At 56.8% G+C, this 26,342-nt stretch overlaps 8 protein-coding genes across 8 annotated transcripts; 4 read left to right on the top strand and 4 right to left on the bottom strand.

The window, feature by feature from the left end:
- Positions 1 to 271: 271 nt before the first annotated feature.
- Positions 272 to 3,981, top strand: CHGG_09400 (uncharacterized protein; the record flags this gene model as incomplete). Its single annotated transcript, XM_001227326.1, has 5 exons — positions 272 to 462; positions 529 to 1,248; positions 1,324 to 1,586; positions 1,661 to 1,947; positions 2,173 to 3,981. The coding sequence occupies 5 exons, from the start codon at positions 272 to 274 to the stop codon at positions 3,979 to 3,981; spliced, it is 3,270 nt and encodes a 1,089-aa protein (XP_001227327.1).
- A 461-nt stretch (positions 3,982 to 4,442) lies between these two features.
- Positions 4,443 to 5,995, bottom strand: CHGG_09401 (uncharacterized protein; the record flags this gene model as incomplete). The annotated part of the gene is made up of 4 exons (XM_001227327.1): positions 4,443 to 4,469; positions 4,521 to 5,690; positions 5,766 to 5,822; positions 5,927 to 5,995. The coding sequence occupies 4 exons, from the start codon at positions 5,993 to 5,995 to the stop codon at positions 4,443 to 4,445; spliced, it is 1,323 nt and encodes a 440-aa protein (XP_001227328.1).
- A 1,225-nt stretch (positions 5,996 to 7,220) lies between these two features.
- Positions 7,221 to 10,199, top strand: CHGG_09402 (uncharacterized protein; the record flags this gene model as incomplete). The annotated part of the gene is made up of 3 exons (XM_001227328.1): positions 7,221 to 7,347; positions 7,401 to 8,679; positions 8,741 to 10,199. 3 exons carry the CDS (start codon positions 7,221 to 7,223, stop codon positions 10,197 to 10,199), a joined length of 2,865 nt encoding a protein of 954 aa, XP_001227329.1.
- A 1,962-nt stretch (positions 10,200 to 12,161) lies between these two features.
- On the bottom strand, positions 12,162 to 13,443 carry CHGG_09403 (uncharacterized protein; the record flags this gene model as incomplete). The annotated part of the gene is made up of 4 exons (XM_001227329.1): positions 12,162 to 12,747; positions 12,821 to 12,967; positions 13,041 to 13,178; positions 13,343 to 13,443. The coding sequence occupies 4 exons, from the start codon at positions 13,441 to 13,443 to the stop codon at positions 12,162 to 12,164; spliced, it is 972 nt and encodes a 323-aa protein (XP_001227330.1).
- A 581-nt stretch (positions 13,444 to 14,024) lies between these two features.
- On the bottom strand, positions 14,025 to 17,417 carry CHGG_09404 (uncharacterized protein; the record flags this gene model as incomplete). The annotated part of the gene is made up of 1 exon (XM_001227330.1): positions 14,025 to 17,417. The coding sequence occupies one exon, from the start codon at positions 17,415 to 17,417 to the stop codon at positions 14,025 to 14,027; it is 3,393 nt and encodes a 1,130-aa protein (XP_001227331.1).
- Positions 17,418 to 18,102: 685 nt separating this feature from the next.
- Positions 18,103 to 19,934, top strand: CHGG_09405 (uncharacterized protein; the record flags this gene model as incomplete). The annotated part of the gene is made up of 2 exons (XM_001227331.1): positions 18,103 to 19,540; positions 19,606 to 19,934. 2 exons carry the CDS (start codon positions 18,103 to 18,105, stop codon positions 19,932 to 19,934), a joined length of 1,767 nt encoding a protein of 588 aa, XP_001227332.1.
- Positions 19,935 to 20,376: 442 nt separating this feature from the next.
- On the bottom strand, positions 20,377 to 21,811 carry CHGG_09406 (uncharacterized protein; the record flags this gene model as incomplete). Its single annotated transcript, XM_001227332.1, has 3 exons — positions 20,377 to 21,251; positions 21,312 to 21,485; positions 21,604 to 21,811. The coding sequence occupies 3 exons, from the start codon at positions 21,809 to 21,811 to the stop codon at positions 20,377 to 20,379; spliced, it is 1,257 nt and encodes a 418-aa protein (XP_001227333.1).
- A 947-nt stretch (positions 21,812 to 22,758) lies between these two features.
- On the top strand, positions 22,759 to 23,410 carry CHGG_09407 (uncharacterized protein; the record flags this gene model as incomplete). Its single annotated transcript, XM_001227333.1, has 3 exons — positions 22,759 to 22,812; positions 22,875 to 23,023; positions 23,131 to 23,410. The coding sequence occupies 3 exons, from the start codon at positions 22,759 to 22,761 to the stop codon at positions 23,408 to 23,410; spliced, it is 483 nt and encodes a 160-aa protein (XP_001227334.1).
- Positions 23,411 to 26,342: the final 2,932 nt, after the last annotated feature.

The following is a 26,342-nucleotide window of genomic DNA, read 5'->3' on the forward strand; positions in this document are numbered from 1 at the left end:
ACAACCGTTGGGACAGTTACACTTCCCCTGCAGCGCACATACAGCAGACACCGTGCGGCAGGATGAAGGAGATTCTCGGCCTCTTTCCTGAGCCCTTTGTTCCCCATTCCCTGCAGTCAAACGAGTCCTGTAACGGAAAGCCAATCAACCGTGGCCCCCACAAGCCAACCAACCGTGACTTCGTGCCTCGGCTGCTTAAGAAGGAGTGCCTGGATGCACCGCTGTAACGTACAGAGTGCAGGGGTCTTTTTTGTGGCCCCATCTCGTCTCCATGCAGCCACATTCGTGTAAGCACCTGAGGTTACACCGGCGAGCAACAGCGAGGTACATACCATATACCGGATGCCATGTACCTCCTATGGAGCCATATCCACGGCAGCTATCGCCGGCGGCCCGGCACTATGGAGATCCGCCCATCGGCCATGGCAAGGAATCTGGAACACAGATTACCGGTGACGCTCGGTGAGAGGGCGACAGGTTCCTGTTTCCCCAGGTCGCAGGATGACGGCTCGTACCTGTATCTTCCAGATCAGCACCATCCACCAAAGGCATCGAAGGCATCGAAGGCATTGAGCACGCTCATCCGACTCCACTGACGGCCATGGATGCTTTTACACCCTCACCAGACCAGGCACGGGCACTTGTTGCCGTGCTTGCAGCACAGTGCACCCAGGGCTTCGGGTCCATGTCGGCATCCGTGTACGACACGGCCTGGCTATCCATGATACACAAATCTGGCGACTGGCTATTTCCAGAATGCTTCGATTTCATCCTCGATGAACAACTTCCTTCAGGTGCATGGGAGTCGTACGCCACCCCCCTCGACGGCATTCTCAACACTGCCGCGGCACTGCTAGCCTTGAAAAAACACCTGCAAAAGTTGGATTCCGAGCGGCGCCATGACCACCGTCATGGTGACTGGCTGTTGCGGAGCCACCGAGCCGAAGCAGCCCTCAAAGAGATGTTGCATGGCTGGGACGTTGAATCCACAGACCAGGTGGGCTTCGAAATCCTTGTCGTCTCGCTTCTGACCCTGCTCGAGAAGGAGGCCGGTGTCTCGGTAGACTTCCCCGGCTATGGTACCCTGCGCGCGCTTCGGGACGCCAAATTGGCCAAGTTACCGCCGTCGACACTGTACAAGATGCCGTCCACCTTGTATCATGCGCTAGAAGCATTCATCGGCCACATTGACTTTGATCGTGTTCGACCATGGCGGCAGGCAGATGGTTCTATGATGGGATCTCCAGCGTAAGTGGGCGGGAAACAATAATAGCCTGGCTCCAAAGCTTGAACAGAACTAACACGTTGTTGCGCTGGCGTCAGAGCCACGGCTGCGTATCTCATGAATTCTTCCACCTGGGACGACGAGGCCGAGGCATACCTGCGGAGAGTGTTGCATCGGAAGCAAGCAAGTAAAGCCAATCACGGGAGCGTGCCATGCGCGTGGCCGACGACGTTATTCGAAGTTAGCTGGGTGCTCACCGCACTCTCCGCAGCTGGGATCGTCATTGGAGATGCCCAGAAATCGGTTCTTGGAAACCTGCTACGAGAGACTCTCCTAGCGCAAAAAGGCCTTCTCGGGTTTGGTAATACCCTCCTCTCTTATTCCCATTGATTGTGAGAGGGTTAGACGTGCATACCACTAACACCGCATCGCTAGCCCCTGGAAGCCTGCCCGACGTAGACGACACAGCCAAGGGGATAGAAGCACTGAACTATCTCGGCCAGAGCGACAGTGTCGGTGTTGACGGCCTCATCCAAACATACGAGGCTGCCGAGCACTTTATGACATATCCAGGCGAGCGCAACGCCAGTTTCAGTGCTAATTGCAACGTCCTCATCCTTCTTCTGGTGCGCAACGACCGAGATCAGTATGTCTCGCAGATCGCCAAAGTCACTCGCTTCTTGACGCATAGTGTCCTGGAAGGACATGTCAAAGAGAAATGGGTAAGTTGGCTGGCAATCCCTAAGACGGGCTCGAAGGACGGTGGCTGACTAGCGGTCCACCAGCACCTGAACGAATTGTACTGGATGATGTACCTCGCTCGCGGTTTTGCACTCCTCGTCCAGCACCACGAGCTTTGCCAAGCAGTCTTTGACCTGGCCCCCTCCCTGCGGGAAGACGTCCCCTTGGCCTCCCTATCCATTCTGATGCGTATAATCGGAACGCAGCAAGTAGACGGTTCCTGGGACGGGGTCTGCGAAGTAACCTCGTACGCCATCCTAGCCTTGTCATCGCTAGAAAAGCTCCCCTGGATCCGACAGCTCGACACCGGCAGGATCGTGGCCGGTATGGCACTAGGCAAGGCCTTCCTAAATTCCAACCGGGACGCGTGGGCCAAAGGCCGGCACCTGTGGATTGAGAAAGTCACGTACAGCTCGCCTGTGCTCAGCGAAGCCTACTGTCTGGCAGCAGCGGCCGTTCCGCTACCTGCAACGGTATACCCCCAGCCGGGGGCCAGCAAACCCCAGGCTGTCGTTTCGGTCAACAAGAAGGTCATGATGGGCATGCGAATGGCCGGTGGCCTCATTGCACGCACGCCGCTGTTTTCCAAGACGGACCCATGGTCTCTGCGCGTCGCCGAGATGCAGGCCTACTTCTCCATGCAGGCCTTGCAACGTCGCCAGGTTGATGTTTTCCCCCGGACAGCAAAGGGCAAGGACAAGTATCTATTTATCATACCTCTGGCTCTCACGGCCAGCGCGCTCAAGGCCGGTGGTGGCCCTGGCGCGGTGAGCCACTCGGTGCTGTATGAGATGATGGTCTTGTCCGTCTTGAACTTCCACGCGGATGAATACATGGAGGGTGTTGTGGAGAAGCACTTTGAGGGGCGGCTTGACTCTGTCCGTGCTGTCGTTTGGGAGCTATTCGCGGAGATCCAGCTTGAGCCCAGCAGCATTGCAGAGGGCGGCGTCGCAGCGGCTGTCAATGGTCATAACGGCAGCTCGGCTCGTGAGCAAGCTCGGGGAGACTCGCAACCAACAATCGCAGACGTCAAGACTGTCCTTGGCCGGTTTGTGAGGCGTATCCTGCACCACCCGGCGGTGCTCTCGAGCCCAACTAGCCTGCAAACCCGGCTGGCTTTTGAGCTGCAGACCTTCCTGCTCGCCCACATCACCCACGCCGAAGACAACCACCGGCTCCGTGCGCAGTTGAACCAAGCTCAAGCAATTATCCACAATGGCAACGGTAATGGCCTCACTAACGGTCACGCCAACGGTAACTCCAATGGCAACACTAACGGCAGCTTGAACGGTCATAGCAACGGTTCCTCCAACGGTCACGCCAACGGTAGCGGCCACAGCGACGGCAACGGCCACACCAACGGCAACGCCACTCCTACCCCCTCCGCCACCTCCACAACGCCCACCTACCACAACCCAGGCCGCACATTCTACCATTGGGTACGCAGCACCTCAGCCGACCACACCTCGTGTCCCTTCTCCTTCGTCTTCTTCGACTGCCTCATCCACGCGGCCGCATCCCCCCAAGCCACCACCCCCACCCCAACCCTCTTCACCACCTCCACCCGCACCGCCTACCTCACCGAATCCGCCGCCCGCCACCTGGCCAGCCTCTGCCGCATGTACAACGACGCGGGGTCCTTGGCGCGCGACGCCGACGAGCGCGCGCTCAACTCGCTCAACTTTCCCGAGTTCACATCCACCTCCACCCCCACTCCCACCACACAAGGCCACAAACGCAAACGCGACCACACGAACGAAAAGGACGGGTCAGAGGACGGTGTCAAGGGCCCCAAAGACGAACTCCTCTGGCTCGCAAGTTATGAGCGGCGCGGGCTAGAGACAGCGACCGAGCTGCTGGAGGCCGAGTTAGAGTTGGGCGGGGATGGAAATGCGAAAAATGCGAGGAGGCTGGTCGGGGCGCTGAGGCTGTTTGTGCGCGTGACAGATCTGTATGGGCAGATCTATGTGCTCAGGGATGTGGGCACGCGGACGCGGACGGGGGGCAGTGAGTGATTTGTTGGTTGGGTTGAGGGGGAAAAAAAGGGGGAGTTGTGGTTTAGTTGGTTTTGTTGCGGCGGTGAGTGGCGTGGTAGGGATGTGTTGTGTGGCTGGCTGTGTGCCGCGGTGGAAAATGTTTACGACTTGATGAGCTCGGATGGGCGTTGGTTATATTTTGAGTTTGGTCTTTCGTTAACTGTGTTAGTTTGTGTCGATCCTAAAAAGCGCATTGTCGTCACGGGTGCAGCATGGCTCTTGAAAACTGGTCTATCTCCGTCTATGGAGGACTAAGGACTTCCGAGATGTCCGGTAGTTGGCACGCTGTAACCATGTATAAGCCAAGAACGATCTGGCCCATCCGTCTATTAGTGTTTTGATGACCTCGCATTGCAGCACGCTAGAGAATTGCAGAAAAGTTTGGTCCTCGGCACCCCCAGGGTGAAGCCGCTTGGGTATCTCCCCATCTCATTACCCTCTCACATGATCACCTCGTTCGCGACGTCCTACATACGAGTTAGCTTAAACCACGCAAACCGCTCCGACAAGGCACTCACCCTCTTCAGTTCCTTAAAAGGCAGGCAGACGCAGTTCTGGACGCGAATCTCGTCACCCACGGCGCACTCCTTGCCCAAGATAGTGATCGCCTGCACCTTGACGCCGTTCTTGATGATGCTGGTGTTGTGGCTGGTCACAGGCGTAGGTGTGCCCTCGACGCGGGCCCACGCGCCGACGCGGCTGCTCCATCCAATGATAGAGTACAAGACGCACGAATCGTGCTTGATCTCGGCGTCTTCCAGCACGATGGACTCCTTGACGCGGGCGCCGGCATCGATGGTGGCGCGCGGGCCAACCGAAACGTTGGGGCCCAGCTTGGCCGTGGGGTGCACCTGCGCAGAGGGGTGGATGTAAACGGGAGGGATGATGTTGGCGGAGGGGGGGGCGAGATCCTTGGAGCCGCTCTGTAAGGCTTTCTGGAGGTACAGGGCGTTGGCGGGGATGGCGGAACCGGCCGTCTTGATCTGACGCCAGAAGTCGCTGGTCTCGTACACAAAAAATTGCTTGCTGTCGGCCATGTCGCTGAGGATGTCTTGCTCGAGGCGGATGACTTCGTTCTTTTGGTTTTCGTCGTCATCGATCATAAACGAGCTGGCCAGGTTTTCGGAGGAGCGGTACGAGCCGAGGCGGGGCCTGTCGGTGCGGCGCTTGATGGCGCTGCGGATCGAGGGGAAGAGCACGTCGGCGGAGAAAAGGTAGACGCCGCAGTTGATGAGATTTGAGATGTGGCTCTCGGGCTTCTCGACGTAGTGCAGCACGCGGCGAGTGTGCGAGTCGGATACGATGCAACCAAAGTTGGTGGCGGCCTCCTCACTAACGCGCGTCCCCAAAATGACGGCCTCGGCGTCCTTCTCTTGGGCCAGCTGGAGCATCTGGTTGAGCGGGAAGCTGCAGCAGACGTCCGAGTTCAAGACAAAGATGTGCTCGGGGCGGCCCTTGAGGATAGCATCGCGGAAGTGGTACAAGCCGCCAGCAGTGCCCAGCGCCTGATATTCGCGGAGGTATTTGATGGCGATATTGGGGAACTCGGTCGCGGCATCCTTGATGAAGTCGCGGAAGACGGATTCCTCGTAGTACCCGATGAGATAAACCTCCTGGATGGAGGGGACCTTGCTGATGGCGGTCAAACAGTGCCAGATGATGGGGTGGCCGGCCACGTCGAAGAGGGGCTGTTGGGATCGTCAGGTTAGCGTCGCCCTCGTCGTCGCAAAGCGCAAGGGATCTGGGTCGAGGCACGCGCATACCTTGGGAACGTCAAGCGAGAGCGGGCGAAAGCGGGTGCCGCGCGATGCGCCTCCGACCTAACCATTGTGTCAACGATTTATCCTCAAAATCGAACCCCGACTCGAAGTCGGTGTGGCAGCAATCGAATTGCCCCCCAATTCCCCGCCATCCATCCACTAACCAGGATCACGGCCTTCGTCGCGCCGCCAGCGCCGTTGGACTTTTCGCGGTGTGGGATCTGCAAAGACATGGCGAATATGGGAAGTTGGGCTCTGCCGTATCTGAAGGGTTCTGAATAACGAGGACACTACTGAGGAAGCAAGGGAAGAGCAGCCGTTCTCGACGATGCCAGATGGGGCCCAAGTCCCCTGAAGCGCTGTTACGTAGCAGGGGTACAGCTGGATTTCATGGTCCGTGCGTTGCCCCTCATTCAATGGATGTGCTGCTTCAAAGAACCAACTCAAATTTGACAACCCCCCACGTGAACTGCGATCCTGTGGTGAGGTTGGCCGCATTTGGGCATCGAATCACGAAGCGCTACGAAGGACAAGCTTCAAATGGGACTAGGGTAACTGCGATTAGATCGGTTGCGTGTCATTCTGATTGAGTTTACGATATGGATAACTGCTCCTGGCAGCTGCTCAATTTTGCCATTTTTGGTAAAGTACCTGCAGAGAGGAACAAATGTATCGAATAAATAGCAGAACCAAAAAGACAGTGCATGGCAAAAGCAAACACCACCAGTTCCATTCGAGATGCCGGCCTCGAGCTGGCTTCGATAAAAATCACGGTGCCCCGCAGAAATGCAGAGTGCTTGCGTGAAACGCGGTCAACAGACGCGTTGCACCGCGCAACCAAGCTCCAATCGCGAGCTTGCTACAGCCCCACAATTTCCAGCCCCTTTTGAGTAGCCTTCAAACTCTGGGAGTTCTCCGGACCAGGATCGAATTTGTTACTGCACCCGTGCAGATTATCCCATTCTGCTAACAATCGCCATCCCCGGAAGGAGTGCAGCACGAGTTTTAGCTTTCTGCGCGCCTCTGGCTGTCGAATCATCAACTGCTGCCTCCCGGGCTTCCACTCATTAACAAAACTCTGGGGTTCCTTCCATCGCTCTCGGCCTCACTTCAGAGGCTTCCACTTCTAGGACCCTCATTCCCTCATTCCAATTCCACCATTCCACCTTTGCTCGCGAGCAGCATCGCCTCCTTCACTTTAATATACTACCCTCTTTTCTTGTTCCTGTTTTTAGCTCTGAATAACTTCACTGCCTTGCATCCATTAATGCTCTTCTTCTGAACCCAGTCCAGTCGGCAGTCAGCGATTCCAGCGATTGGCCGAATTACACAAGTTGGTCGAAACAGGCAAGTTGTGACCGTTTATTTGCAATAACGCTTTCCATCTCCATCCGTCATTTTGATCAATTCGTTTCATTCGACTAACAACCTAATTAGATCCATCCACCTTCAATCGTGATGCCGCGCATCAAGGTAGAAAGCGGCAGGGTCCGCTCAATGGCGACTCCGGACTCCATCCCGGATGCCCCGTCTGAAACGGCTAGTGAGCGAGTTCAGAGAGGGCGTCCAGTCCGTTCGGCAGCACGTAAGCGGCATTCCGGCCTCAACTTGCCTGGCGAAATAACTGACTCGTAGCAGCCAGCATCGACACTCGTCGTGTCCGACCGACCACGGCGTCCGGCCCGCCCAACGGCCCGGATGAGGAGGATAATGACCTCCTTATCATGGAAGTCCGGCGCGGCCCCAAGTCGGAGCATGAGGTCAACCTCATGGGCTCGCAGAGTGTCCAAAGCTCCTTTGTTGGCGCCAACCGAGCGCTTCGCGGCATGGGCCAAAAGCTGAAAGACATCAACGACGCGTTGGGCGAACTGCAGGCCCGTGGCATCCAGCATGTCGCTAGCTTGCCAGAGCTGGTTCTCGTCGGAGACCAGTCCTCCGGCAAATCCAGTCTTATGTCGGCCATCGCAGGTCTCAGTCTCCCCCGCAGCAGCGGGACCTGCACACGATGCCCAATACATATCCGCGTATCTCGCGCTGATGAGTGGTCTTGTCGGGTATACTTAAAACAAGACTACGATTTCTGCCCACCCAATCACCCTCTCACGGAGCGGGACGTCACAAGCAATAACAAGTTCCCGCCGTGGGCTAAACTCGACCCCAGCCGTCAGGTACGGCGCGAGTTCAAGACCGTCAGGGACCAGTTCGACTCCGAGGAGATCGAGACCGTCCTTCGCTGCGCCCAGGTCGCCATTTTGAACCCCTCGACTCATTATCAATTTTTTATTCCCAAATTGAAGGGCGAAGTACCCGACAGCACCCGGGAGCAACATCTTGAGCAAGTTAAAAAGAAGGAGGAGAGGGCCGAGGCCCAGTTCTCCCCTAACACCGTCGCTTTGGAGGTCAAGGGTCCAGATCTTGCGGATCTAAACTTTTACGATCTTCCGGGTGTTTTCATGACTGCCCGACGCAGCGAGGACATCTTCCTGGAGCGCGTCGTTCAGAATTTGACGCGAGAATACATCTCGCGCCCGAGCGCGATTATCCTATGCGCGGTTCCTATGAACCAAGACACAGAGAATTCCCTCGCCCTTAAGATCATCAGGGGCCAGCGGGCCCAGAACCGGTGTATCGGCGTCATGACCAAGGCGGACCTGCTGCCAAGCGATGATTATGCCGCCTCGGGCTGGCTTGGAATGCTCAATGGCGAAGCACACCAAACCGGTTTCGGCTATTTTATTACCTCCCGCCAGGGTAGCGACCTGGAGGAGCAGAATAAGATGGAGGAGAGTTTCTTTAATCGCACCGCCGACGCCACGGGCCACTGGCCCGAAGTATTTGATCACTTCAAGGAGAAGTGCGGCGTCGAAAAGTTGAAGGTGTTCCTGTCCGAGAAACTGGGCGAAGAGTTTGCCAAGATGTAAGTCCATTCGAAACCGCCATCCGCAACGGAAGCATGTCACTGACTTTCCTTGCCTTAGCCTGCCCGAAGTAAAGGAGAAGGTAGAGACTCGCCTCGTCGACATTCGCAAGCAACTGAAGAAGTACCCCGATCCCCCTCCAAACCCCGAGCTGGAGATCATGAAAAGCCTTGCCGAGTTCACGATTCGGGTCAAAGACCGGGTTATGAACCAAGACTTCATGAGCATCTGGGACGATAGCTATGGCGAACCATTCAAGGCCTTCATTCTCAACATGAAGCCCAAGTTCAACGTCCGCGAGCATGCGAAGGTGTCAAAACCCCCAGTTGTCATTGACCTCGACGGCGACAGCCCGGCACCATCGCCGACTATGCGGAAACGGTCAGCCCCCGCCATGGACATGGCACAAACTCCCAAGAGGCAGCGGCAAGTGAACGCCGTCATCAAGACCGAGACCCAGGACAACCCGATGTTCCCCTCAACGCCTCGCCATGCGCGGAGCTCGACGCCAGTCATGACGCCTTCCCGAGGCGGCCGGTCTAGAAGCCTAATGGATATCCGGCACCTCATCCGGCGTGCCGCAGTCCCAGGCCAGCCGGGTCTCGTATCTGCCAGCGTCTACGAGCCCCTGTTTACGGAAGCCGCCAAGAGCTGGGACCGGCACCTGCACAAATTCGTAGACAACACACTCTCCCTGCTCCAAGCCGAGATCCTCACAATCCTCGACGCGGCGTTCGCCCACCTCAAGAACCGGGCCGTCTACAACGAGTCGCGCGAGCACATGCGGGCCTTCGTCGAAGCCCAACGCATCCAGCTGCGCGGCCAGCTCGACTTCATCTACGACCTCGAGGCCAAGCGCCTCTTCACCAAAGACGAGGAGGCGCTCAAGCGCAACCAGGACGCCGAGATGCGCATCCTGGTGCGGCACCGCAACCACTTCCGCATCGCCGCGCACAACGGCGAGGAGCTCAGCGTCGTCCCTAAGATGGAGGACATGACCGACGAGGACCGGAAGCAGGAAGAGTCCAAGATGGCCAAGGAGCTCAAGAACCTCGGCCCGGACCCCTTCGAGCCCGAGCTCGCCGTCGCCGCCTACATCCGCGGCTACTACCTCACCGCCGCCAACCGTTTTGTGGATTACGTCTCCATCCACGTCATGTCCGGCCTGCTGCCCCGCGTCGCCTCCGTCATCGACACATACCTGCACGAGAAGCTCGGCCTGACCAGCAGCTCCACCGCGCAGGCCGTGCTGCAGCGCTTGATGTCGGAGGGTCCAGAGATTGAGCAGAAACGGCGTGATCTGCGCGCTGAGAAGGAGACGCTTGATGGTGCGATGGATATCATTGTCAACTTGGAGCGCCGCGCTCATGAGCAGCAGCTGGCGGCGGCGGCGGCGTCCCAGTCGCAGTATACGAATGGGTTTGATCCGTCGCAGGGGGATAGCATGTCGACGCTGGATGGTCATGTGAATGGCATTGCTGGGACCGTGTACTCGGCTACCCAGTTTGGCGATGCTTGATGGGGGTGCTTGATGTGGTGGCGCTGGATGGTGGCGTTGTGCTGCTTCATGTGGAGGGAAAGTCTCTTGCGCTTTTATGTTTTACTTGTTTCTTTGTTTCCTGTCGGTCGGTCTTGTCGGATATTAAGGATGGCGCACGATACCACGGCTGTGGTTGGAGTCCGGTACTGCAGGGTTTGATCAGCCTGCTGGTTCTGTTGGCCAGTTTGTGGTCCTTGGGTGGGCCGCTAGATCTCGTGTATTTGACTGGCTGATTTCGTCGACGCACATTTCGGGATTTGTATCTAGGTGTGGATGGGTCGGATTGTTTGTGGCGAAAAGGGGTATCGCCAAGAGATGTCAGCAGGGGTTGAATTCTCCCTCGCACCACTTTGTACGAATACTTGCTGTTACTATGGCTCCTAATATTGCTGTCTATGAGCATGGCACATGTGCGCTCTGAAGAGCGCGTTCAGATAGTTCTGACAATACCACGACTTCATAGTACCTTACTTGATGACCCTTGGCACTTCCGAGAATTGTCCCGGCAACTCAAGTAAACAGCCCCACATTGCAGCCCCTGAGTGCCACGCGACACAGAGATCGCCGAGTTGACGCGACGTTGATGCAATAGCAACAAGAACGCCTAGCAGTTAGTGCCGGTGCCATGTATGTCAAAGGCCCAATATTTACGGACAAAAAAATAAGTTGCTTGAAAAGGAGAATAAGTTCTGTTCGCCTACCAGCTCGTGGGCTCACCGATTCCAAATATGAAGGCTCTTTGGCCATCTGCCCATTCACCACTCGGTCATTTCAAGGTCAACTCTTCAACAATTATGGTCATGTGGTTGGTCTGGCGTAGGCGGCGAGCCAAACTTTGGCATGATGCCGACTGTGTGCACACTTCATTGTTGCTTCGAGTTTCAAGCCCAGAAACGATCAGATGCCAAATGTCTTCATATCGAAAAAAGGTTGATAAAGACCCTGAGATAAATATTGCGACGAGGGGCCGTCTGTCTTATTCAGGTTTCTTTGTTGCGTTGCCATAAACTTTTGTTCGGAAATGACGAAGTTTTTTTCCTCTGCTCTCCCACCTTCCGTTGTTCTGGCATTCCACCATGGAGGACTCTGGCTGGAACTCATCTGTTCCATCGCTGTTTTTTTGTTTGTGGTGGGGGGTGGGCTTGGGAAAACCAAGGTCGAAACCAGGCTATATAGTTTACTTTTTGGTTGTTGGTTTTCAACAGGCCCCATTGCAGACCACTTCGTGGTGTAATGGTAAGGTTGTGTGCTGTCGATTCCCCCCTTGTTGAAGCAAGACACAGCGCCGAGGACGGCGAAATGACCACAACCTGTTTGTTTGATTCAAATTGGGTCGGGGCGAACTTTTTTGTGTATTTTTTTATTTACGATAAAGTTTTATTCCCTATTTGTACCACCCTTCCGGGCCCAGGGCGACCAGAACTTCGGTCATCAAATTTGCTAGCTCCTGCTCAAATCTGGAATGGCAAGTAAGCACCGAAGTACAACATCTTAATTTCACCAAGTGGTTTACAGTAAAAAGAAACTGGCCATAATTCTCCAAATCAAGAAGAGCCTTGAGCCCGAGAAAAATTGTATTTGATCTAACAGCTCTTACTCTCTGACTTGCTCTGTGCTTCATGGGCTACTTCCTATCCTCAACGACCTTTTCCACCAACTTGATCCCTCGGCTTCAAGCTTAGCGCGGAGAGGGTCGCAGATCTCCTTTGTGTATGGAGCCAAAACGCCCGGCTGGTTTAGCGGCTCAAAGCCGTCGAGGATCCCTTGAGTGGCAATCCCGCAAGTGATTCCGACCGACTTCGACATGGCAGAGTAGCCGTTGGGATTACCAAACAACTTAAGGTGGATGTAATGGTTTCCTGTCTCGAGGGTCAGCCACGGCCAGGAGAGGTGTGTGCTTGAGAAAGCGGGCTGTACTCGCCTCTGAGCCGTCGTTCCACTTCACCACAAATTTGTGGTGTAGCACCACCAAGTCGCACTCGCCAGGCCGAAAGCTGCAGAGCCTTTCAAGCTGGGCAGAGAGTGTATCCAGAAGATTTCCATGGACGGTAGCTTGCTTGCTGGAAAAGAGACCCACCAGCGTAGGCTAGCTAGAATCTCCTGCCGTTCTGCCGATGACGAAAATGTACATAGCTGGTCGACCTTCTTAACAAGATCCTCTTCGGAAGGTGAGGCCGCGCCGGTGGCTTGCTGCTGAATCTGAGCCCAGGTGATGCCATCCACGAGCCACGGCTTCTCCGAGGAGTCGAGCCACCCAAGGTCGATGAGGGCCCTGGCCAGGGCGGGTTTACCTTCGTATCGAAGGGATCCACGAATGATGGTGTGAGCTTCGGGAATGTTGTGGAACTCGCGGAAGGGCGTTGAGTCTCTATTTGGGTACGCGACGAACGAGTATCCGTCGATAACAAAATAAGGCACGGACTTAGCCATGAGATCCTTGTTCGGGATATGGACCAGCTCTCCTTTGTCGAAGAAAGTAGCAGAGTTGTACTGCGAGAGCAGGGCACCACGTGGGGGACCACGAAAACTAAGATGGGTGCGGTAGGCAAGCAGCGTTAGGCGAAAGCAAGAGGTTCGAAAGGGGGAACTACGCCACCTACCTTGAATTTGAGCGGGTTGTTGGCAGCCTCGAGAGCGGGAAGCCCACCACAGTACGAGTAGAACTCGAGATCCTGGCCTCCCTTCTCGTGGACTTCTCCAATGACCTTGGCAGCATATAGGTGATCCACACCAGGGTCAACGCCGACCTCATTCAGGACGGTAATACCGGCCCTACGAAATTTCAGTTAGTAGACCGTCCCTGCGAGCACAAGCACTTACTCCTTGGCAGCGGCATCCAGCTCGTGCATGGCCGGAGAAACATAGCTTGTGGTCACCAACTGAGTCTTGCCCTTGATGGCCGAGCGGATCGCATCGGCGTGGTAGATGAAAGGAACGAGGGATATGACGACCTGGTGGCTAGCGACGTGCTGATCTAGATCGAGGGTCTTGACGTCGAGAGCGAGTGCTGTGGCCCGAGGCCGGCCCGCCACCAGCTCCTGGGCGGTGGAGAAGGTCCGGCAAGTTGAGAGTCACAGTAAGTCAACCTGTTGCGCTCGCTTGGAGACACGGAATTCACCTACCGACGGTCAGCTCGTTTCCGGGGTCCCGCAGCAGGTAGTCGATGCATGGCTTGGCCTGGCACCAGACCACTACCGAGCACGAGGATCTTCTTCTGCGGCATCTTGGCTGCTCGAGCGATGGCGAACTTTACTTGGGCACAGGTCAAGGTCAAAATGTGTCAAGAGAAAGGGAAAAGGCAAAAAGTATTTATGATACCTCTATATGACTCAAATAGGTACCCCACTGTCACGGACTGCAAGCATAGGGGGTTTTAGGAGTTCTGGTACCGATTTAGTGGCGAATCAGGGCTATGATATAGTTAGTTAAGGAAGATCCATGTTTAAATTAGGGTTACGAGTCACACCGAAGAATAAACACAATCCTTTTTTGCTCAATTCCCATTGCTCACAAACAACTTTGCCTTTTTTATGGTCATGCTAGCTCAAGTTTTGACTGACAAATCTAAGCAATTATAAATATACTGAGAAAATGGGCCGGAGAGTAGACAACATAAAACGGGGCGTGGTAGAGAATGTAAAGATACCTAGCTCAGTAGGCGAGCTCAAGGCTAGGACGTAACTCGGAACAAGATACACTTTCTCTCTCTTTAATTCGTGTTCTTTTTCTTTTTTCTGTTCTTTCCTTTGTTTTCGCTTTTACATCAATCAATACTCCTCCTCACCTCTACTCAGAACCCCCCCATCACACATCATCATCATCATCATCATCATCCTCTTCTTCATCAGACTCAAACTCATACTCCGCATAGTCCGCGCCGCCGCCGCCCTCATACCACGTATGATGCACCTCCGACATATGGGCATACACCTCGCCCGCCGTATCCGCGACCATGGCCGCACAATTGAAGCACCAGTGCTTGCCACACGGACACGAGATATGGTCACACCCGGCCGTCCTCTCCGTCGCCACCCCACACGCCGGACACATCTTGACCACCAACCCCCCCTTCTCCCCACCACCACCCACAAGAACCCCCCCTACCGCCGCCGCAGCCACACACCCCTCACACCGCCACCCCTCCACCTCCGGCGGCGCGCCCCTCGCACAAACCCTCTCGACATACCTCCTTGCGCTCCCACACCGCCCCACACACCACGCATACACCCACCCCCCCTGCTCCTCCACCGCCTCCCTCACCCCGCCCAGACACCTTACCGCCCTCAGCAGCGCAGCAGCCGTCGGCGCGGGCCTCCGCCGGCAGAACGGACACGCCAGCGCGGCGGTGTTGAGCACGCGGCCGGGCCGGTTGGCGCCGTACCAGGCGGCGGCGCAGGCGGTGCAGATGCGCTCGGCACAGCCGCGGCGGCCGCCGCAGGCGGGGTGGAGGGCGCGTTTGGGGAGGGTGGAGAAGCAGAGGGTGCAGGTGCCGGATTGGGTGCGGCGGCGGGAGATCCAGGAGGAGAGGGTGGTCAGGAGGGCGGGGGTGTTGTGGAGGGGTTTGTGGTGGTGCGTGAGGGTGAGGGGGGAGGTGGGGGTGGGGAGGATGGAGACTTTGCTGGGGAAGAGGGTGGTGCGGTTGGCGGGGTCGGAGATGTGGGTGATGGTGTGGTAGAGGGAGCGGTTGTTGAAGGGTTCGGGGATGGTCGCGTCGTCGTTGCGGAGGAGCCAGGCGGTGCCGTTTTCGCTGGCGAGGGCTGACGCGGTGGTTTCGACCGTGACGATGGTGGCGATGGTGCCGGCCGTGCAGGCGGGGCACTGGTAGGTGACTTCGTCAAAAGAGGACGGGCGGTGGGCGACGGGCCAGATGACGCGGTTGCGGCACTTGGTGCAGGTGACGCAGGGGGCGGTTGTGAGGGCCTTGTAGTTGGGGTCTGTCTCAGAGGTTGTGTTGATCTGTCGGCAATAGTGGCACTTGGGGCGAACTTTGAGCAATTTCGGGTTATACACCACGTACTGGGCTCTGCAGTCCGTCATGGAGCACTCGCTCCAGGTCACCGTGGTGTTGCTGTTGTCGGACTTGGACACACCCCCTGTGACCCGCGCTTCCTGAACTTCCCGTGGTTCCTGGTTACCCAGCTTGCGAGCCCCCAGACACACCCCACAAGTACCTTCTGCGCCCATAACCGTCACTGAACGAGGGAACTCGCAGACGTTGCACACCACAACCGGCCCCAGAGGCGCTTTGCTCTTGTTCGGGCTCCAGCCAACCTCTGCCTTGAGCGTCGTGGACAAGTTCATCTCCAGCATCTTGTAGTCGACGAGGCCGCCAAACAACTTGCGGTCCTCTTCCTTCAAAACCGTTTGGCGGCCTGCCTCAGCCGACTGGGTTTCCGCTGTCGCCTGCCGAAGCTTCTTATCAGCCTCTAGAATCAAGCCGAGACAGTTCACGCTCCACGTTTCAGGGATATCCAGCGTGTTCCAGTTGTCCCGCCAAGTCAGAAGCTCGGTGTAAGCAACCTCTTCGAGGGGCTTGATCCCTAAGCGCACGCTGAGAGCTGCCAGCAACGCTGCAGGACGGGCGGCTACCATTGTTCCAGGAAGAACAGTGTGCAGAAGCACCTTCCAAAACTTGCCCTGGTGTTCAGAGTGGGCCAGTGCCATGGGAATTTTAGGAACCTCTGTTTCCGGGACATCCTTGACATGGGCGGGGAGGTCACCCTTCGAGTTCACGTATGTCAGGCGAACGAGGATGCGACCGAGCCGGCGCAGGATGCGGTAGTCGCAGGACCGCCCGATCTCGAGCAGCTCGTCGCGGGTGAGTTCCATCACGTCGGCCGCGCCATCCTCCTCATTCTCGGCGGGCGCGAACCGCACCGTGGGGTCGAGGAAGACGCATGGGTACCGCGATTCCTCCGGAACGGCCTCGATCATCTCGACAATCTCTCCGGCGAAATCGTATGACTCCTCCAGCCACTTCTTCAGGCGCTCCTTCTTGTTCGTATCCGTGGTCTTGTCAACCTGAAGGCCGAAACTGGTGATCAGCCCATCGCGGGCGGGATTGAGCCGGTCGTTGCAGACCGTTCGCCAGAGTGTACCGAAGACGGGGTTGACGGAGAGGGCGGACACGTCAGATTCGATGATCTCGGTGAGCTGCTCCACAACGATTTTCTGATATTCCGGGTCGGCCTTATACCGCTTAGCAAAGTCCATGACCGGGTGTTCCCGGGACGGGATGATCTGGGACATGGCTTCCAATGAGACGTTGGGACGGGCGATGTTGGCCTCGAGAGCGTCCCTGTCGGTCTTTCTGCTGGAAATGGACAGGTAACGAACGCTGGCTTCGTCCTTTTCCGATGTGAGCTGGTTGACCTTGCTCTCGTCGCGGTAGTGGAAATGGGAAGCAATGTTCCGGGAGTCCAGTGTGGCGCCCTGCTTATCCGCGCCCATCCAAGCCAGCAGAAGGTTGATGGTTACCTCGGAAATGGTGGCCGCGGCCGACCGCCTCGGAAGACCTAGACAGACACCCTCAGTGCAAGCCGAGAGGTACAAGAACATGGCAACAACTTCGTCTGTGTGTCTACCACCCGCCTGCTCAACAATGCTGAACACCTGGGCCCGCTTCTCGCCTTCGCCCAGGGTTCGGCAGAGCGAGGTCCAGTCGGCAAAGAGCTTCCCATTCCCGCCGTAAGCGCCAGGCTCGCAGAGCTTGTTCTGCTCCGTCTTCCACAAGCCCGCTCTCCGCTCCGTGTGGGGAGGCGCATCGGCATACAGCAAGACGATGGTCTTCGCCTCCGGGCGCATGAGTTGATGTGCGAGCGCAAGGCCGGTCCTCGCCGCCTCGGGCCAATCACTACCGGCCTGAGGTTTCAGCCTGTCGACGAAGGCCAGCAATTCCGCCTGGGACACCTCCGACTGAGCATTGCGGCTGTGCCATCCCGACCACTCGGTGACCTGTGACATGGTTCTGTCGTAGTCTCGGTACCCGAGAACGCCGATTCGGGAGAAGGAGGCGGTTGTGGCCGAGATGCGGATGATGTCGTTCAACGAGCTCTTAAGCGACACGAGGAAGGAACCCATGGATGATGTGGCATCGGTGACGATCAAAAGGTCGTACTCTTGGGGCGCAGGAGCCGTCTTACAGAGATCCATGTTGCCGATGGCCGTGGCGACGGTAGCTACATCGTTGACCGCCATCTCACTGGTCTTGGACCTCGAAAAGAGGCGAGTGAGTTTGGTGGTGTAATTTTTCATTTATTTTTACAGAAGATATTCGTTGTGGAAGACGGATGGGATGACTGGGTTGGTGTTGTTGTTGATGATGGACGAGGAGAGTACCTCGGTAAGCTGGCAAGTTGTTCCCAAGTTGACATTCGCAATGCCAATATGAAAGAGACGGTAATAGTGAGTAAGCTGGGAGAAAGAAAATACCAAATTTGGTGGGAGAGCTGCCATGTCTTTATATAAAAAAGCAGTCGGTTGAGGACCGCATTGGCACAGATTGCATACAGAACGGCGTGAGTCAACTTTACCTTTCATCCCAAGTCCTCTCTCAATCGCTCAATCCCCCCAATCAAGTTCTCAATTTAGCGTCCTTGAAATGGAGCTTGGCAAGAACAAGGCCACAAGAAAAACCCGTCCTTAACCGCTCACAGGGCCAGTCATCCGGCAAGGTGCCTGATTTGGCAGAATCCTTGTGGTTGTTCTGTTTGTTGGTTGTTGGCTGCAGGTTGGGTTTGTGGTTGAAGGGAACCAACAACACTCGGATTGTTTGGTGGATGTCACAGCCAAGAGTCACTCATACCTTGACCCCACATACCTTACTCAACCCTAACCCCGGAGTCCACGGGTTGTTCTTTACCAGCAGGCTGCACAGTCACACATGCAACCCCAAGCGGGTCTTCCGCAAGGATCGCCGCTGTCTCCAGTGTTGTTCCTCTTCTTCAACGCCGACCTAGTGCAGCACAAGATCGACGCGAACGGAGGCGCAATTGCCTTCGTGGACGACTACACTGCCTGGGTAACGGGCCCGTCAGCGGAGTCGAACCGCACTGGAATCCAAGCTATCATCGACAAAGCCCTTGACTGGGAGAAACGGAGCGGTGCGCAGTTTGAAGGCGAAAAGACAGCCATCATACACTTCACGAGGAACATGGAGCGATTTTCAGAACAACCGTTCTCGGTCAAAGGCGAAGTGGTCAAACCGAAGGAAAGTGCGAAAATCCTAGGTGTCGTGATGGATCGCGAACTCCGCTACAAGCAGCACATTGCTAGGACGGCAGCTAAGGGCCTCGCAGCCGCTCTGGCCCTGAAGAGGCTGAAGATGCTTTCCCCGCGGACAGCGAGACAGCTATTTGTTGCGACAGTAGCCCCGGTCATGGACTACGCTGCCAATGTCTGGATGCATGCGTGCGGGGAAAAAGCACTGAGCTGGCTGAACAGGGCGCAGAAGATCGGGGCCCTGGCCATCACGGGAGCCTTTCGAACCGCGGCAACAGCCGTGGTGGAAGCTGAAGCGAGCATCTACCCCGTACGAGAACGACACGTCCAGGCGGCAGCCAGTCTGTGGATCAACATCCACACGCTGCCCAGAACGCATCCCCTTGCCATGAAGAAAGTCCGGACCACCGTACGATTCGTATCTCCGCTGCAGAAAATTGCCCGCGTGGCTGAAGGAGTACGAGTTGACCGGATGGAGACAATCCAGGAATACGCCGTCCCGCCCTGGGTACCTCGCCTACGACCGACGCTCGAAGCCGATCGAGGGAAGGCGGCCGAGATGGTCAACAAAATCTCGGGAATCGTGATCGCAACCAGCTCATCCGTAAAGAAGGGCATTGTTGGCATGGGCGGCCTTGCACGGGATACTCTCTTCAACAGAACTAGCGAGACTGTGACAAACTATGCTGTTGTTCTTGGGACAAGGGAAGAGCAGAACCCATATACAGCAGAGCTAGCAGCCATCGCAATGGCCCTGGAGAAGTTACCGGCTAGCATCTGCCACAGGCACATCACCGTGATCACGAGGAACCAGTCAGCGCTGGCAGCAGTTGGACAGCCGCGGCAGCAATCCGGCCAAAGCATCATACGGCAAATCTACGACTTGGCCAGGCTGCACCGACAAAGAGGAAACTCAGTCAACTTTCTGTGGATACCAGCGGAGATTGACTTCGCGCTAGGGTCAGATGCCAAGGCAGCAGCCCAGAGAGCGTCGAAGCAAGGACGCACACCCGACTCCCAAATGCCCCAGGCCAAGTCTACCGCGATGAGGCTGGCAATGGAAAGACAACGGACGACAAGAGTTCTACCTGTAGGCGTGGGTAAGTTCTCAAAGGCCATGGACGCAGCACTACCAGGCAAGCACACGCGCCATCTCTATGACAAGCTGAAGCGAAGGGAGGCCTGCGTATTGGCGCAGCTCCGAACCGGAATGGCGAGACTGAACGGTTTTTTGAGCAGGATTGGGGCGGTCGAGTCAGACCTTTGTGCCTGTGGACAAGCGAGGGAATCAGTGGAACACTTTCTTTTCCGATGCGTGAGATGGACAGCTCTGAGGGAAGACATGCTGCAATGCACAGTGGCAAGACGAGGAAGCCTCTCGTTCTATCTGGGAGGGAAAGCGCCATCAGATACAAGGCATTGGTCACCAGATATGAAGGCAGTCCGGGCGACGATCAAATACGCAATGGCAACAGGAAGGCTGGAGCTGAATGAAGAGGAGAGTCTAAACCAGTCACAGTAGAAGAAGCCGACACTCAACACCACGAGCCTCAACCACGAGCCTTAACCAGCAGGTCCCGCTTTAGCTGCTGAAGATAGGACGCTGAACACTTGGAGAAAGTAGCCTCCAAGCTGATCTGCTAACAACAACCAAGGCAAGAGGTAAATGGTGCAGCGAGAAAGAGGGAAGAAGTAGGGGGCTTGTACGAGTTAAACGCAAAACGATCTGATCCGGATGTAGCTAGCGTGCTAAGGCCCTATAGGCCCAGTGCCTCCGGGCGAAATAAATTCCATCCATCCATCCATCCACACATGCAAGTTGCAATCCATCACAGATGCCATGGCACACGGCTTCGGCACCGGCATCGATTATAATTAAGTATTAGCATTAGTAATAGAGCCCTCGTCTCGTGTGCAACTCACGAATGGACAAGACCTAAACATCAACCATGTTGCCCGGGTGAGGCGACACTCTCCCTCTCGATTCCCCGTCATCCGAAAGAGGTGACACATCCCCAGGGCCTGCCCCAGGTTGCATGCCAGCCCCCGCCTGCCCCGCGCTCGGGTTCCCTTCCCGTCTAAGATCCGCCATTTCGAACCCCTCTCCAACTGCCGACCCTTCCCTTCTCCTCTCAGCGCTTGCCTCCATCATGTACTGTTCGTGCACCGACATGGGCGGCCCCAGGGCCGCATCTGACCCGGTCTTGGAATATGCCGGAGGAGGGGTGGGGCCGCGTGAACCCGTCCCGAAACCAAAGCTGGTGTCTCCCGTGCCGCCTCTGCGGTGTCCGCGGCCCCGGCCAGGCCGGCGGAATAACAGAAACCAGAGAGCGCTGACAATGATAACAACGGCGACAGGGACGATGATGCCGATTGCGATTTGGGCTGGGTGCGTGAGGCCCCCTTGCGAGGGGGCTGCCGAGGCTGTTGAAGTAACCCCAGGAGGTGAAGGGCGATCGGTTATTGCTGGGGTGGTAACAACCGTAGTAGAGTGTGCCGTAGGCGATGGAGCCCTTGATGTTCGCGTTGTGGATATTGTCGTAGTGCTGCTTGATCCGGTTGACGACGGCAAAGGGGTCGTGGTTGTTTGAGTGGGGAGAGTCGTTGTCGTCGGCGCAACCGAGCTCGGCGCCGGACTGACGCAAAACGGCGACAACGTGTCGGGCCCCATACACGTCTGTCCGTCTGCACAACAAACAGAACCGCATTGGAAGTCGCCGACGGCGCACACCCGCGCGCAACCAGCTTCCGCGCCTGCAGGGCAGCAAAAGAAAGCCCCGTTGTCGACAGAACATGTCTCACCAGCGCTACCTAGATACGCGGAGAATGGTTAGCCATGTTGTCTCTTACGAACCGGAGCAGCCGACTTACAACACCAGCCACCTTGAGGACATGTCGTCTCGTCGGCGCCGCAAGTAGTCCCCTCCGTCTGACGGTTCCTTAACGACGCTCCCCGAATGTGGAATTCTGAGCCCGCAGGCCAGGCAGAATGAAAGAGGAACGCAGCGGGCCGTACTGCACCCTCTGGTTGACGGAGAATTTGGCCTGGCATCCTCGCCAAGTGGTCGTCACGGCCTGCCTAATGAGCGAGAAAATCGGTATAGCGAGAAGGTAGGACGGTATCCCGGAAGCTGGGGCCAAGGCGCAAGATAAACCAGCTCACACCCGTCTCCAATCTGCTCCGGGCCATGTTGATCGTGATGTTGGACTGTGTAAGTGCGCGGGAAGCCGGGCTGCCGGGGTGGCGCCGAGTGGTCGATCATCTCTGGAGTGGCGCCTCGATCATCGTGGGGGTGGGCCAAGATTGGCCAGCATCGGACTTGTTTGCCGGGCTGCAGCTGTCGGTGATTTGAGATGTGCTTGGCAACCATATCTCCTGCGTAGTCAGAGTGATCATCGTGAGGAGCCGTGGGGTTTAAATCAAGGGATGCCGTTTGCTCCGAGGCCGCGAAGTGCAAGGCTTTCCATGAGCATCTCCATCCGTGTTTTGTCCGATTGACGTAAACCCTCCGACCGATGCTACGATGGTTGAGGTTAGTGGATGCTGTCGATGCCATCCCCAGGGAGGCTAGCCAACCCGGTAGTGGGGATGGGATGAATGCGCGCTTGTTGGTTGCGGCAAGAGACTTTGCAATTTCCGCTGCGACGGATGCAAACAAGGTGTGTTTGCGAAGGAGCTGGGGGTTTACATAGTGGTAAAACCTGGGCTAGGTAGTTAGGTCCCCAATGTGCGCTCTGTTTCGGCGAGCATTTAGCTGGCTGTGGGGTCAATTCATCTTTTGAGAGAAAAACTGATGAGCTTGACAGCAAAACTGATGAATTCGGTAGTTACCTACAGGGTTTGCAGGAAAGCTTGAACTTCAAAGGCGGCCTGCGCCAGACAGGCACACAGGCTCAATATGGCTCGTGCACCGCAGCACACCCTTGGCAACCTGGAAATGGAGCTCGGGGTCTGGGCCGCCCTTGCACCAGTATCGATTGGTCCCAGCTCTCCAGCAGCCGAGGAACGTGCAAGGATGGGTCAAAAAACCTGAGGAGCAACTCCAAGCCATACGCAGAGACTTAGCGCCGCCCGCCCAACACTGCGACACTTGCGCCTTGGTCATCGCGAAACATCACCAACATCCCACCATTTATCGGTTCGAATTGTTCAATTTGAGGCGGGAATTCCTTCCTTATGAACCGACCGCGCTAGTTCCCCCCTGCGCGGGAGCCATAGTCACTTTTTGACCTTCCTGTCATTCATTATTTTTTGCGACAACTTTGCTCCAATTCTTTTGCCTCGGGGGCTTCTTGCGACTGCGGACCACACGACGTAATGGGGAACTGCTCTTCCTGCCTCGGCAACCGCCGTCGCGATGAATACGATGAGGTGTGTGCCATCGCCTGGGACTTGATGATGGACACCAAGACTAACTAACCGTTTCCGCGCAGGAGGAAGACGAAGCCCGACACCTCTTCGACGATCCCAACAACCTCAACTATAACAGCTTCGACCAGCAACATATGATGGGCCAGGAGGATCCACAGGAGGTCCAAAGAGAGATTGAGGCTCTACAGAGGGTAGTGGCGCGCACATCTGAGTATGCCACCCCTCACCTCTCACCCCTCCCGTTCTCCGGGTGGCCCCGTTGCCCCCGCTCCCGGTTCCACGGCCTTGGGACGATGCATGGCTAACCTAGTTGCACAGTGCCATGGTCGACATATACGAGATCGTACCCCAAGACAAGGCCGCCCAGACCGCCCCAGGCCCCTACGTTTATGTCGGCCAGGACGCCACCACTGTTCGGTACCAAACACTTCTCTCAAAGCTCTCATCCCACGACGACCTCCCTTCCGTAGCCCGCGTTGATTGGGGTACCCCGGACGACGACACCATCGAGATGCAACAAGGGGTTATGCCCATCAAGGTCGAAGGGGGTGACAGTCTTGTTGGCAACTTTGCCGATGCTGCGGCCGCCATGCTCTAATGCGCTCCCGCCGCGCCAAAATACCGCGCTCGCGACCAGCTGACGGGCTAGTGGACGGGCACGCGCCCATCTTAGCATGTGGACGGGCCTGCTGACCCGTACCGGCTGACGCCGTTCCGTTCCCTCGGTATCTTCGCGCCCACCCCACCCGCGGCCGGCGCGCCCAAGGCCCGACCCCCATCCGTCCATGTTTCCACGAGAATTCGGCGAGAGTAAAACGTGAAAAGGCGGGGCGGCCTGGTTGGAAAAAGTTGATGATACCCATGAAGGCAGGATACCGCCTCTTTTTTCGTTTCAATTCTGTTTTGGTAAAGGACATGGCATGGCGTCCTAGCACTCTGGTGGTGTGGAGGCCAGGGGATATTGGAAGGATGTGCCATGCAGTCCGTACCCGTCCGTCGTACTGCACAATTCAATCAAGAAGCTCCCTTTTGTCGTTGACTGGCCCTTATCCAGCCCTCTACCAACCAATCAAGAGCTCATCGTGCGGGTCACGCTAGGTAAACAGGGTATGTGCGAGGTCACACGCCCATATGCCACCAGCCACGTGCATAAGGGATGGGGACGCCCCATCACGGCGGGGACTGTTGTATAAACAAGGCCTCTCTCCTGCTCCCATGAACTCGAGAGCGTCCGTTGTCGGCGGCCACCGCTTTTTATCTGCTTGGATAGGGCGTGAGCCCTGTCCCCTCCACCCCCCGGGGTCCACGGCTCGTCACCTATGTTCGGCAATCTACTAACAACGATGCCACCCTGACTTTGGCGACACTAGCTCGGACGATAAGGGCCTGACGCGAGACGCTGGATGTGGCTCGTCCGTCACTGCGTATTAAGCGACCTACCTACAGCCCGCAGATGGTTATCGGGAGAGGAACGGGGGTCGCCACGAATCGAGAGGGGCGGGGCGAGGTCCGGGGCACAAGGACGCGGGATGACCACTAGACTGGGAAGGATATGCAACAGACGAGGGCAAGCGCGCACAACGCAGCCAAGAGGTCACGTCACTCAGCTCTCCCCTCAGCAGCCACCGGGTGCTTCCAGGGAGGAGTACAAGCAGAGCGGCCCAGACTGCTACCCGCCACTCTCGGACCCCTACCCTGTCCCACCCACACTTGGAGTGCTCCCCCGGCCTTCTGGCCTGCGTCTGGCGGCTTGTCTTCCCCAGAACGCGTCTCCCGGCCTGTCAAAACCTCACGGACGCTGCCTAAACAAGCAGAACGGGCGTCTATCGGTGATCTTTTTGGCTGAGACCGTTCCCGCGCCGCCGCGGCCACCTATCAGCTTTAGGCCACAGAAAACCCCGGGGTGTTCTGCCCGTCGCTTCTTGCCTCCTTCCCTCCTGTTACGATGTTCTCTCGGTCATCCCCCCGCCCCTCCGGAAGCGAAGAAATCCGCCCGCCCACTGCCAGCTCAGCATTCCAGTGTGAGACATGGCCAACGCCGCCCACGCTACATACGCGCCCCCTCACCCAGCTCTGTTCCTTCCATTTGCCCAGGCCCCCCCATCTGCCATGTTCTCTCACCGGCTACATGTGTTACAGTGGCCTGCCAAATACGGAAACTCGGCGGACCTACCTCTGACACCGATCACCGGGAGCGGGGCATCCAGAGGCTACCGCCCACGGTGTTCTCTTTCCCGCTCATATTTTGGCCACAACACCCCACGTCATCGTCCTGCCGACAAACCCGATGGTGGGGAGGGGAAGCCAGTGGGATCGCTCCCGGCTCTGCAGTCTGATGTTCCGCTTTCTGGGCAGTGGAAGTCTGCTTCCGCCTTTCTGCACTCTTACTCATGCTCGCCTGCCTCTGAGGATTCGAAACGAGAGCTTCCCCGCGGTGGCGGACACGGGGGATTATCGAGAAAGGGGCACAGGGATCTGGGTTCAGCCATGTTCAAAGCGGTTTTGCCCTTTGGTTCCCCTCGGCTTGTCATGTCGGGCGTCAGCGGGAGGACACCTCGCCGATCAGCGGAACTGGTGGCAAGGGCCTTTGTGAAAATTGAGTCTCTTTTGTAGTAGCATCTCGTAGCAGTAATCTCGAAGCTGTCTTTTCCCTAGCCTTTCCGTCGGAACCCCCATTGCTGAGGAAAAAGTCCTGTGTCCCTTTGCCAATTCTTGCCATGATCCCCAGACCGTGTGATGAACATCGTAAAGCTCCCGAGCATGAGAAACATGAAACGCGCACTCGTTGAGAAAAGGAAATGACAAAACAGAACGGTTGCCCTTCTGGCTCCCGGGTCCTGTCGAAAGCACCTTGCAGCAATAGTGCAGATTCCGGCATGCAGTCCCCCTTGGCCGTCCACCTCCCCGTCTCCCCTTTTTCGAGTAACAATGGGGTCCGTGGTCCGTCTTCGAGTCCTCTAGGCCCTGAAACAAGGGGAAAAAAGAAACTAAGGAAAACATAAGGAATGAAATCGTCGCCTTGCTCTTCCCTCCGTCGCAAGCCCCACCCTTTTTGCTCACCCCGTCCCTGACCACTCATGGCGAATCTTCCGTTCGCCCCTTTTCCGGAAGGACCTCATCCTGGTCCCGGCAAGGCACGGTGGCACATGCCGTTTCAGCGCTGCCCGTGGGAGTCATTCTCTCTCCATGGTACCACAGCTTGAGCTACTGGCTCTCAGCTTCGGAGCTCTGTGCTCGTTCCAGCATCTCCGTCTCTCCTTCACACTGCCCTATAGCCGGCCGTTTGTGCCGCTCGCTTTCAGCGTCTCTCCGCCCTACTCCTTTCCGGGCCCCCTCTCTTCTCCCCCGCTCTCTTTTCCGTCCCGAATCGATACACTCACTGCCTGGCCCGACAGCCCAAAACGAGCCAAAAAAAGAGAAGACTACACGGTAAACGACCCAAGAACGAAAAGAGAACCCCCCCCCCCCCCCCCCCCTAATAATTAAAAAAAAGCCTCCTCACCTCATGCTCCCCCCACAGCGGGGGAATC

Source organism: Chaetomium globosum, genomic scaffold, assembly GCF_000143365.1.
Source record: "Chaetomium globosum CBS 148.51 scaffold_6 genomic scaffold, whole genome shotgun sequence".
Lineage (NCBI taxonomy): Eukaryota > Fungi > Ascomycota > Sordariomycetes > Sordariales > Chaetomiaceae > Chaetomium > Chaetomium globosum.